This window comes from Nicotiana tabacum, chromosome 1 (genome assembly GCF_000715075.1).
Source record: "Nicotiana tabacum cultivar K326 chromosome 1, ASM71507v2, whole genome shotgun sequence".
NCBI classification, from domain to species: domain Eukaryota; kingdom Viridiplantae; phylum Streptophyta; class Magnoliopsida; order Solanales; family Solanaceae; genus Nicotiana; species Nicotiana tabacum.
The window spans coordinates 5,685,912-5,699,350 of NC_134080.1; the positions used below are offsets into that span (position 1 = coordinate 5,685,912).

Here is a 13,439-nt window from a genome sequence, read left to right on the forward strand (position 1 = left end):
CTATTTTGCTTAGCTCGCTACTAGTGCTCAGTTCCTTAGTCATTTCTGTTACTACTGAGTTGGTTTTACTACTACACCCTGCACTTTATGTGCAAACCCCCTCAAAATAATTTTTTTTTGTATTTTTAATTTTTCATTTTTTTGCACCACCCACCCACCCTCACTCCCACCCGTAAAATATTTTCCAACTTATACATTTTAAGGTAAAAGGCTTTTTTATGCAAGATGAGCATGGTTCTAAAATATGGGTCAAGTTGGGTGGGTTGGGTTATGACTCATTGTTTAGCCCATCTTGACCCATCCCATCTAAGCCCAAGTATACTTTGGGCTGGGTTGGGCAATGAACGATTTATTGACCTAACCCATCTTGACCGGCCCAAATTCAGCCCAACCCGCCCTTTTGCCACCCCTAATGCTAGACATGGGTGCTGTATAAATATTAAGGACGAAGTGTCTTGTATTTGCACCTTCCATTGTTAAACTTTAGGACATCATGTCATTAACTTCATATGTGCAGTGTAAATGTTAAGGACATGGTGTCCTTAACTTCATGTTTGCAGTGTCCTTAATATTTACACAACACACATGAAGAAAGGGTAAAAATATTTTTGCATATTAATTTTAATAAAGTAATGACTATTTTTACTCAGCATTAGAAATACTGGATAAAAACTAAATATCATGTTAAAAAGTGGCTATCCCACGCTATTTCTACCGTGGATGAATCATACATTTGGTCCAGTTGGGCCTAATTCCGTAGACTCAACTGAACCACTTTTGGGCCGTTCGTTCTCTTTAATGGACCATTTCCAAGAAAATCTAATTCTGCATAATCTTACGAGAATAGTTAGTGCACTATTAGCATGTTAAAAGGTGTTGGTTTTTACCTCGTGGTGCATATATATATATATTGCAATGATAATCTTACATGAATTAAAAAATAAATAAAATTGCCAGAGTAAGAAAGCCGCAAAATTGAAAGAGTTAGGCCCATTTACTTATATAAGCCCATAAACTAATGGGCTTCACAATAATTTGGTACAACATCTCGTGTTAGCTTGTGTTAGTGTAGAAGCTCATAGTAGCGGAAAATGAAAGAGAGGAGTCTGTGAAAAAGACCGTGTGTTTGGGTCAGAGGCGGGCCCAAGATTTGAGCACGACGGGGGCACCATTGTGTACTAATCACTAGCGATAAAATTCGGCGTGCAATTTTTCGAAAACTTAATAAATTTATCATCCAAATATAAAAAAAAAAGAAAATACCAAACATTTTTTCGCGAAAGGGGTGGTATGGGAAGGGAATAATTGAATTAACTATTTATGTTAGTATTAAACTATAATTGAATTAAGAAAAAGATTAATATAAGAAATAAAGCAATTTGCTATTAAGTATAAATTATGTTGTATTCAAAGAACTAAAATAGAAAGGAGAAGAAAAAGCAAGAACTAAAATAGAAAGGGAGGAGAAAGAACTAAAATAGAAAGAAGACAAAAAAGCAAGAACTAAATTAGAAAGGAGGAGAAAAAGCTGAAAATGGGTATCCAACCCTAGTCGTTCAGTAGAGAAGAGCACCAGTGCGGCCAACGCAACCATCTCTCCCGTAAGCCTTTCTGTTCCTCCGGGCACACGAAAATTATTTATGGCTTCCGCACATGTATAGACATATATATATATATATAAGATTTTTTGCCGAGGCTAACGGAGTCCAAAAAGTTAAGCAAAAAAGGATTTTTTTCAATAATGTAGGTCCGCCTCTGGTTTGGGTATTATACTAATTCCGCTCCTATTTAGTGCTATTAGCAAGCTCTAATTGAATTTTTTTAGCAAAAGGTTGAAACTAAAACGTGGTGTTATAAGATCAATAACACAAAGCACAATTAATTCTTCATAGTTAACTTTTGTTATATTAACATAAGCTCTAACCCTTTGAAAACCCAACATTTATTTGATGAACAATAATTCTATGATTAAGTGATGAAGTTATATTATCACTTTTTTTGTAATCATAATGTATCCTGTAATCTCTACTCCCTTCATTTAAAAAAGGTTGACACTATTTTCTTGTTAGTTCGTTTAAAAAAGATTGATGCATTCCTATATTTCCTTAATAAGAAATTTTTATAGCCACACAAAATGCTATGATTTGTTTAAGATCACAAGTTTCTAATCATACAAATATGGGAAAATAACACTGTATAGCCTCTCTCAAAATAATAGCCGAAAAAATGTATATTTTATATATATTTTTTGTATTTTATATACAAAAATTATACAAATTTTATATTTTTTCGTCTGCTGAATATAAATAGTTTTTGACGCGGGCTAAAAGTGATAATACCACTACAAATATTATGACATATTTTAGAATACAAATTTCAAAAGTCTTTCTATCTTTATTAAATTTTATGCCAAGTCAAACTAAGACAAACAAATTGAAACAAAGGGATTAACTCGCAGACGTTTCAATATATGGTAGTTTCAATAGTTTTTTTTTTTTTGGTTGTTGTTTTGGGGCAATGGGGTTTGTAGTGTTACCCTTCCTCTTTTGTTTGTTGATAAGAATGTGATATATGGAAAATTGATATATTTCCACAATTTGGATAGTCAAAAGGCAATTTATAGTTGTAGTCACAGGATTAATTATAACTTCAGGCAACTGAAAAAAAGAAAGAAATAATAAAGCATCACGGACCTATCCATTTGCATGCACATGAAATTACAAGCTTATATTCATTACGCATTGATATAGTCGGACCAGAGGCAGATCCAGAATTTTAAGTTTATGGGTTCCTATAACAATCTTAAGTTAATCTACATGATAACTGGACCAATAAACTGCGTTACAAGCTAAACATTTTTTATGAATTTTTTAGTATACATATAAAGTCTATGCAAAAGTTACTGGGTTCACGAGAACCCGTACCATTTGCTCTACATCCACCCCTAAGTCGGACCATGGAAAAAAGCTTAACGAGAGAAACTAAAAAGTAAGATTTGGTTGACAATTAAAAGTGGAAGAAATTTAAAAAAGTAGAAGAAATTAAAAGACAAACAATCACCCATAATTTGTTATTGCTGTTATATATTGCAGCATTTAGTGTGAAGAAAAGAAGAAATAACAACATATTTAATTATTGACATGTGTAAAAAGAAATTTGAATTCGTAAGCAATATTTATTTTTCTTTTTGATTTTTTATTTCAATAATTGAAGTGCGGGGAATACTGAACCAATTATAGGTGTCCCTCTGTGCCCTTTTTATCCATCTTTTGATGGTTTTCCTTCTGGAAAATCACATGCTTATTTACTTTTTGCTGAAGATTTGACTCATTGAAGGAAACGTATTAGTTCATTTTCTGCTTTTGCTAACTATAATTTTCACTCTAATTAAAGTCCAAAATAATTAACACGTTAATCACACTTCAAGGTCTACTTTGACATTTTTCAGTTGAAGAAATTTTAATTTGCTACTATAAGTATTTTTGTTATCCTTGGGAGTACTACTGCCAAGGTTAAATATACTTATCTCACTTTAAGTAATAAATTTTAAGATAAAACGAATTTGGCGCAAACGTACAACAGGTACGGTTAAATATTTTCTCATACTTAGTTGGGAAATAAATAATGGAAATAAAAGCTTTTAATCTTCTCGAAGAAAAGAGTTTAAAAGTTAACGAAAATCTTGAAAAGAGTTTTTAGTCTTTTTCTTTTTTCAAAATGTTTAATGTTTTTGAAAATCGAGAGTCGTTTATTACTTACATTTTTTAGATCTACTCTTATAAGTGAGACGTTTAAAGATAGACTAATTTAGAATAAAATACTCTTATGATTGAGAGTATTAAACGTGGAAACGAATTCCATTTTTTCTCTTAATTAATTATTGAATGCTTTTTATAAATGTAAGCTTAAAGGCAACATGTTGGGATGTGAAAGTGGCTATGATAAAAAAAGGCTGAAGATTGTCCGCAGGCATAATGTGATCTTCATTATCATATGTAGTTTAATTTAGAGCAAGCATCTATTAAATACTAATAAATATTTGACTGTGAATCCGGATATTATTAGTAATATTTACTTGAGGTCATCGTAAAAACTAGGGTTGTCAAGTTTGACCCAAGCCCAAATAATCCGTTCAAACCGCTTAAGATTGGGCTGTTATTGACCTGCCCATTTATTGAACTCGGTTCATCTGACGCAACACATCTCAACTCACTTAAAGCTGGGCTGATTTTTAGCTCATATTAATCCATGAGTAACTTTGCTAAAATATCTTAGAAATAATTTTTTTTGTTTGATATGTTATATATGACCATGCCAAAAGAAAAAAAATATTAATTAGTAATTATATAATTCATAAGAAAATAACACATAGTAAGTAAAGGTTGATAAGAGTTTGGGTGGGTTGGGCTTGGCCCTAAAATAGCACGGTCTAGCCAGTTTTCGGATTGGTCATTCAAAAATAGCCAACGTTTACCAAGTGAATGAAGTATAGCCACTATTTTGCTGCAACAGAGACCGGTCCAGCATAATATATTGGAGTTCGGTGTACCTGTGTATGAACTTCTAGCATATTATGCTGGACCGGTATACTTTGCTGGCTCCAGTATAATAACTGGAGATGGAGCACCGATGCTCCAAACTCCAGTATATTACACTGGACCGGTATATTATACTAGAACTCCAGTATATTATGCTGGAATATTTTTCCGGATTTTGAACAGTGTTTTCGTTCAAATTTATTTTTACATAAAAAGTGGCTAAATTTCGATCACCTTTGAAACTATGGCTATTTTTGAATGACCACTTGTAAATCTGGCTATTTTTGAATTTCTCCCAATTTTAGTCCATCTTGACCTAACTCATCTTGGCCCTAGTAACTTTTAAACGGGTTATTTGGCCCGCCCAAAATTAGCTCAATCCGCCCATTTGATACTCCTAGTAAAAACCCATAAATTTTAAATTGTGAACTTTATTGTTTATACTATTTTAATTTACACTCAGAAGTCTATTACACGTGCTCTTGAGACTGACTGGCAAAACATGCAGCTTGCTTTTCTTTCTAACAATTGCCAGCGATGAAATTTCTTCTAATCTTAATCCACCAGTAACACCTTTAAAAAGTTAGCCAACGGGTTCGAGCAATTGTGAATAAATTTTTTTTACAGGGAGCGTTTTTTCTTTAATGAATTTTATACGATGTGAATTTAAATTAATCGGGCTCATATATATATATTAAACATCATATGGAAAACAAAAATGCCACCTTTAAAAAGTTTCTCTTTTAGGGTGTGTTTGGGATGAAGAAAAATGAGTGGTTTTATCACTTATTTTTCCTTGTTTGGTTGGTGAATGAAAAACTTTTTTCCGGAAAATATTTTCTAGTGTTTGGTTAGAGAGTAGAAAATATTTTCCTCCAATTGGAGAAAAATGAGTTAATGAGGAAAATATTTTCCAAAATATTTAAGTCAACCAAACATGAGAAAATTAAAAAATATTTTCTATCGTACCAAACAAACCCTTAGATATTGTATCTTAGATTCTAGGATTCCCCTCCATGCACTCCTACCAAAAAGGAAAAAAAGCCTTTTAATACATATTCAAATTTCTTGCTATGGTTGCATATAATATCTGATATCTTTAATTCATTAATGGTAATATATTTATGTAATTCTAAAACCACTTACTTTGTTACATTTAGAGACATATAATTTAAAATTTTAACTTAAATTGTGCAGAACATAACTCAATGGATTAATATTTTTCCTATATAGTTCAAGTATAGTGGATCTATCCTTGGTGTCACTTGAGCATAAAATTGGTATAAATAACAATACTATTGGTGGTGAAGATGAGAGTAAGACAAGAGAGCTCTTTCTCCAAAAGTCATAACACAACCCTTTAATTTCTCTCTTCTCCTTGTTTGGTTCCTTATTACCTCTATTCTTTTCCTTTCCCCCTTCTCTTTCAGTACTCTGTCATCTTCTTGTTATCCTCACTTAGATTTTCTTTTTCCTTCTCTAAAAATTGGCAAAAATATAATATAATGATGCAGTAGTACGGGCGACTCCACTTGTGAGATTATACTGAGTGGTTGTTGTTGTAGTAGTACGGCGACGGAGTCATCAAAATTCAGGTATCTCTTAATTTCTCTCTTTAATTCACTACTTATCTTCATACACATACACATAATATGTTGTAGAATTCTTATTGTACATACGATCAGCTTGCATGCACCTCGACTGTTTCACCAGTATAGTATTCGTTAACTCTGCCTATTAACGCTTATAAAAAGTTGACATTTTATAAGAATATTTCAGTGTACGTAACAGGTTAAGGTGTACGCAAATTGATCCGAACATCATACTTTTAAAAAAATAGGGTAATTAAGGTGGCAAAGGTAAGGTATGTGATTCAAGAGGAAAAATGAAGACATGTATAAGGTGATAGTATGTAAGTCTGCAATTTTGCAGATTCTGAGCATTAGTTAATAGAAGAGACTTCAAAGTTGAGGGGTTGGTTCTGCCACCATCCACCAGCATCTTATATTATATGCTAGAAGCCAAATTTAAGTTTTTAATGTGATGCGGTGATACCACTAGATTTTTGTTTTTTGTTTTGAGTTTTTTATTGGGAAAATGATACTCCGCTCTCAAAATAATAACCGAAATGTATATATTTTTTTCTATATATATATTTTGCATGTTATATACAAAAATTAAACAAAGTTTATACACTTTTTTGGCTACCAAATATAAGTAATTTTTGACAAGGACTAAAAGTGATAATACCTCTTTTTCATTTGGTGTCTGACATTAGAGCTTTAGTATTTAATTTTGTGAGAAAAGACTCATTTTTGGGGTAAAGTGCTTTTTACTAAAGGTAATATTATATTCAGGACTCGAATGCAATACATCTAGTTAAGGAATATATACATTATATATTTGAGGTAACTTCTTTTGTCACCATTCTCAGGGGCGTATGCAGAAAATTTTGTAAGTGGTGTCGAAATTTATAGAAGAATTGAAATATAACTTTGTGTATCATATTTTTAAACAAGAAACAGCCATAGTCTATTGGTTTTGTTGAGTCTTAAATTGGAAAAGATCCCGAGTTCAATTCTACTTCATCACAATTTTTAACCATGAAAGCTCTGTCAAATATTTGCAAAAGAAAAATGTTCTAATTGTGGTTTGAACCTTTAACCTCTTAAAGGAAAATCAAGCACCTAACCAACACACCAAGATACAATTTATATCAAGTAGTGTCATATTTTTCTACTTATCCATTTCCGTATAGTATTAATACATATATTGAGTAAAATTTTCCGACGAAGCGGTGTCGCGTGACAACTCTTCGACAAGCGTGAATCCGCCCCAGACCATTCTAGATGTATCTTTCAATATAAAATGTTTTAATGTATAATATGTTTTGTTTGCTTCCAATTCTGTAAACTTTTGTTTGTAAAAAAATTACAAATTAATGTTCAAACTGAGACTGAAAATTAAATAATAGGTAGTAATATTTAACTTAAATCCCTTTACTTTATATAATGTTATCCGAAACTAAATTTAAAAAAAAAAAAATAACTTACTCGGGAAAGAAAAACAAATTAAATGTATCCGACTCCCTAGATAAATTTTCCAAGCACACATGCTTGAGCTAGGGTCTAAAATAGAAAAATAGGAAGAAGAAAAAAAAAAGGTGACAAAATTAACTAGGGGTGCGGAGTTTACCTTTTCCGCTGATCTAGTGACTTAATCAAAATTAATATTTAGATTATTGGCCAATTCATAATAGGATTAGGTTCTAATCCTGTTCTTAATTTGACTCATACTAGGACAACATTCCATCTATATCTAATTCTTAAAGTTCCCACATGTGTAAAAAACTCCACATCTTACTATGGTTTGATTTTAAATATTTTCATAATTTGCAGATATTGAAAGAAGATTTTAAGATTTTGGTGTTTTTGATCAACTGGGGTTGTTTTATTTGACACAAAAAATGGCTACAAACGTAACGATGAAGTGTCCAACACCAATGAAAGCTACCTCTAATGGTGTATTTCAAGGAGACAATCCATTGGATTATGCACTTCCTCTTGCCATTGTTCAGATATGTTTAGTACTTGTTCTCACTCGTGTTCTTGCCTATCTTCTTCGGCCATTGAGACAACCTCGTGTCATTGCTGAGATTGTTGTAAGTATTCTTTCTCTTTGATTTTATGTCAGTATTTGTTTTCATGTCATTCTTTTCCCCCCATTTTGTTGCACTGAGACGGAGCTACCATTGTCCAGTGGGAGTCAATTGATACCACTTCATCGAAAAATTACACTGCGTGGATAGATCTTTTTTTTTTTTTGTGTATATATTATATGTTGAATCCTTTTCGCTTCTTGTATGTCTACTTCTTTATATTTTGAATTTCCTTAGTGAAAGTCGTGATTCTGCCATTGTGCATACACCTCGACTAATCCATTAGATACTTAGAGGCGGATTCGGGAGTTAAATTCCATAGATTCAATTCTTACAATTGAACGCCTTAGGGGTTGTTTGGTTGAAAAGAAATTATCCCAGGATTAATTATCCCGGGATTAGTTATTCCACCTTTTCATGGGGATAAAAAATACTACAATCCCGGGATAACTAATCCCAGAATTAATTATATAGCAATTTTCTACCAACCAAACATGGGATAAGCTCCTCTTAAATTTAGTCCCGAGATTAATTGTTCCTTATCCCTCATAGGCTCATACCAAACGAGTCCTTAAACTTTTAAAATAATGAGTCTAAAGATTTTTTTTTTTTTTTGAAATTTTAATGATTTTTCACATATATATTTGTATTATATAGCCCGCTTTCACAATTCACGTCTTTCTCGATCCAAAGCTAAGCATGCCAAACCATCTAAGCAAAGTCCTTTTCGTTGAAAATGTATATAACATCCGCCTTAGTGCCTTGCACCCAAGATACCGCTATCTCTGTCCACCAAGACTTGGACATATACTGGTATTTTGTGAGTTTTACTTGGTGTTTTACAATTTTCTCAGTAAGTTTATTGTTGCCCCCTTCTAGGAAACATTGTGGGATAAGATGATTGGTGTTACATATTTTGTAAATTGCTATCTTTTTTGATAAAGTATATTTATATTGATATCTTGAAAGTACAGCATTCTTATTGCTTTTGTTAGTTTAGACTTTAGATTAAGTTAAAACACATGGTTCCCTATTATTTTTCTCTCAACAGCTTGCCAGTAAAGCAAGCCTTTTGCTTAAATGTGTACAAGGAATCAAATATGATTACTTTAACTAATCATAAAGCATTTGATATGCTGCTATTGGTTACAGCTGGCAGTCAAAAACCAACCTATAAGGAACATTTGTTCCAGGAAAATTGGAACTTGTCTGAGATCATAATTCAGGGGTAGGGGTAAGGCTGCGTACATCATACCCTCCCCAGACCCCACTTGTGGGAAACTACTGAGTTTGTTGTTATTGTTGTTGTTGTTGTTGTTGTCTGAGATCATAATTCTAAGTTTCTATGGGAATCTAATTTGATTAGATTCACCTGTGAGCCTCCAATTTGATGTAATCTTGATGTAGAAGTTGACCAGTTATTTAACATCACAATGAAAAAATTATAAAGAATTTTAGATGAACTTTTGAAGGGAAGCCTTGGTATAACCGGTAAAGTTGATATCATGTGACCAGGAGGTCAGGGATTCGAGCCGTAGAAACAACCTCTTGCAGAAATGCAGGGTAAGGCTGCATATAATAGACCCTTGTGATCCGGTTCTCCCTCGGACCCCGCTCATAGCGGGAGCTTAGTGCACGGGCTGCCCTTTTTTTTAGATGAACTTTTCTGTGGTCTGCCACTGATTTGATCAAAGTTTGAGAATGGAAGGAGTAAACCAATTACCATCATAATGCAAAGGACTGAAGTAGAACTTTTCAATGCATGTAGTAGAGATAACTCTCTTGGATACATGTAGTGATGTGTCTAAACAATTTATTGTCGTTGAATATTCTTATTATTGGTTTTTGATATCGTGGACGAATGTTTGGATGAAATTGTGCTCCGCCCCGCCCCATAAGAACATCCATTTATGACATTCATTGCTACTTGTTAGTGCAGGAAATTGATCTGATCTGAATTTTTATTTTGTTAGGGAGGGGTTCTACTTGGTCCATCTGCTCTAGGCCGCAACGAGAAGTATCTGCAAGCTATATTTCCACCGAAGAGTCTTACAGTGCTAGATACCTTAGCCAATTTCGGCCTCCTCTTCTTTCTTTTCCTCGTCGGACTGGAGCTAGATCCAAAATCCCTTCGTCGGACTGGAAAGAAAGCTCTAAGCATTGCCCTTGCTGGAATTAGTGTTCCTTTTGCATTAGGAATCGGGACATCCTTTGTTCTCCGTGCAACTATTTCTCAAGGAGTAAACCAAGGTCCTTTTCTGATCTTCATGGGAGTTGCCCTTTCTATCACTGCCTTCCCCGTTTTGGCTCGTATTTTAGCTGAACTCAAGCTTTTAACAACTGATGTTGGTCGAATGGCTATGTCTGCTGCAGCAGTCAATGATGTAGCCGCGTGGATTCTACTCGCTTTAGCTATTGCCCTCTCAGGTGTTGGTCGTTCTCCCCTTATTTCGTTGTGGGTCCTTTTGTGTGGGACTGGTTTTGTGCTACTATGCATACTCATTGCTCCTCGTATATTCAAATGGATGGCGAGACGTTGTTCTGACGGTGAGCCAGTAGATGAAAAATATGTCTGCGCTACATTGGCAGCTGTTTTGGCTGCAGGATTTGTGACTGACACGATTGGCATTCATGCCCTGTTCGGAGCTTTTGTGCTCGGTGTTCTTGTCCCAAAGGAAGGACCTTTTGCAGGCGCACTAGTGGAAAAAGTCGAGGACCTTGTATCCGGTTTATTCCTTCCGCTCTACTTTGTGTCTAGTGGATTGAAAACGAACGTAGCTACTATTCAAGGTGCTCAATCATGGGGTCTTCTTGTTCTTGTCATAGTTACGGCATGTTTTGGAAAGATTGTTGGCACCATTGTGGTCTCACTTTTGTGCAAATTGCCGGTCCAAGAGGCTGTAACTCTCGGTTTTTTGATGAACACTAAAGGTCTGGTGGAGCTCATTGTTCTCAACATCGGCAAAGATAGAGGAGTGAGCTTCAGCTTGATTACACTTCCTTTATTTTAGATTTACTAGTTAATAATTTTGTTTCGTTTTTGACTGATGATCGGTTTTGCAGGTACTTAATGATCAGACATTTGCAATCATGGTGTTGATGGCTCTCTTCACAACATTCATCACGACACCTATAGTGATATCCGTATACAAGCCAGCTAAATTAGCTGTGACAGCATACAAACACAGAACTATAGAGAGGAAAAACACGAGTAAGCAGCTCCGAATCTTGACCTGCTTCCACAGCACAAGAAACATTCCTACAATGCTCAATCTTATTGAGGTTTCTCGGGGTATTGAGAAGAGGGAAGGACTTCGTGTCTATGCGATGCACCTCATGGAGCTTTCGGAAAGGTCCTCTGCAATTCTGATGGTCCACAAGGCTAAAAAGAATGGACTCCCCTTTTGGAACACCGAACAGGCGCAAGATTCAAATCAAATTGTTGTAGCTTTTGAGACTTTCCAGCATCTTAGTAAGGTGTCTATTCGACCGACTACTGCAATCTCTCCTATGAACAGCATGCATGAGGACATAGTGACAAGTGCTGAGAGAAAAAGGGTTGCAATGATAATTCTCCCTTTTCATAAGTACCCGAGACTTGATGGACATTTGGAAACAACCCGAGGGGATCTTAGGCATGTCAACAGGAGAGTTCTTCAGCATGCACCATGTTCAGTTGGCATATTAGTAGACCGTGGTCTCGGTGGAGCTTCTCATATACCTTCAAGTAATGTTGACTTTTCGATAACTGTCTTGTTCTTCGGTGGCCATGATGATCGAGAAGCACTAGCTTACGGTGTGCGTATCGCTGAACACCCGGGGATCAGTTTGGTGGTGGTTCGGTTCACAGTGGACCCTGAGGTTACTGGGAGCAGTGTCAAGATTGAAATGAACGACAACTCTACCCCTGAGGCTCGATCCGAGGATGAAGAGTACCTTGCTGATGTGAAGCATAAATCTTCTATGGATGGCTCGATCAAATTTGAGGAGAGGACGGTGAAAGATGCTCGAGGGACTATAGAAGTAATCAGTGAATACAATCGCTGCAATCTGTTTCTGGTTGGCAGAATGCCCGAGGGACAATTAGTTTTAGCTTTGGATAAAAGAAGTGACTGCCCAGAATTGGGATCTGTAGGGAACTTATTGACATCACCAGAATTTTCAACGACAGCATCAGTGTTGGTGGTGCAGCAGTATCGCAGCCAGTTACCTCGAGAATCACTCAGTTCTTTGAAGGAAGAAGGAGAGTCAACAGACGGCGATTATAATTCAGAATAAACGTCGATTTGCTAGCATTCATCAAGGTTATTAAGTGTTTAATGTACAGTAATAGATCAAGAGTGAATTACCAACTAAGAAAGATACATTACTGGCAACCAAGGCTTATATATATGTACTCCTTTCCCTTGTTTTTCCTTCTGCTCTATTATTTGTAAAACTGCAAACTCTTGAAGTTTTTGTTAATTGGCATTTGTATCAATTGCTTAACTTCGTTGCCTAATTAGAATTATCACCTTTTATCATTTTGTTGAACTGGAGCCTCAGAGAAACGGTAAAGTTGTCTCCGCGTGACGTATAGGTCACGAGTTCGAACTGTGAAAGCAGGGGCGATGCCACATTGTCCTAAGGGCAATCAATTGACCGCTCTTCGTTGAAAAATTACACTGTATACATAGATAATATATTAGGTTTCAGAGGTATATAATATATATTGAATACCATTTGTCAGAGAAATTCTTTCACTTTTTCAAGTTTGAATACCTTTTGGAAAAACTCCTGGCTTAATGCTTGCATTAGGGTAGGCCACACACCTACAGGTGCGGCCCTTCCCCAAACCTTGCATGAATGCAGGATGTTTTGTGCACCAGGCTTCCCTTTTATCATTTTGTCGCAACTACAGTCGGATCTGCTATGGCATACAGAAATTATAGATGATGTAGAAGTATGAATATATGTTGTCCCTTCTATAGCATATGTTTGCTTGTTGGCCTATAAACCAGGGGTTTGCTTATGAATGTCATGAGATTTGAATATTTCTTATCCGCTTAATAATTCTAAGAGGGATGATATAATATTTATCCACCATATACTATAAACCTAGATAATTGTAGACACCAAATTTTTACTGGCTGTTATTAATGGTGAAGCTATTGACTATAGTATTGTTATCTTATTCTTTCACTGATCATCAACATACAACAATCTTTCTCTTTTCTTTCGAACTCTTTTGAAGGGAGGTTTGG

At 35.1% G+C, this 13,439-nt stretch overlaps 1 protein-coding gene across 2 annotated transcripts; it reads left to right on the forward strand.

The window, feature by feature from the left end:
* The first annotated feature begins 5,733 nt into the window (after positions 1 to 5,733).
* Positions 5,734 to 12,684, forward strand: LOC107817191 (cation/H(+) antiporter 18). 2 transcript variants are annotated; one of them, XM_075231307.1, is made up of 5 exons: positions 5,734 to 6,133; positions 7,937 to 8,199; positions 10,170 to 10,446; positions 10,573 to 11,171; positions 11,260 to 12,684. In XM_075231307.1, the coding sequence occupies exons 2-5, from the start codon at positions 8,005 to 8,007 to the stop codon at positions 12,472 to 12,474; spliced, it is 2,286 nt and encodes a 761-aa protein (XP_075087408.1). In that variant the 5' UTR covers positions 5,734 to 6,133; positions 7,937 to 8,004; the 3' UTR covers positions 12,475 to 12,684. The 2 variants fall into 2 exon arrangements, with proteins under 2 accessions (XP_075087408.1, XP_016498457.1); XM_016642971.2 differs by having other exon boundaries at positions 10,170 to 11,171.
* Positions 12,685 to 13,439: the final 755 nt, after the last annotated feature.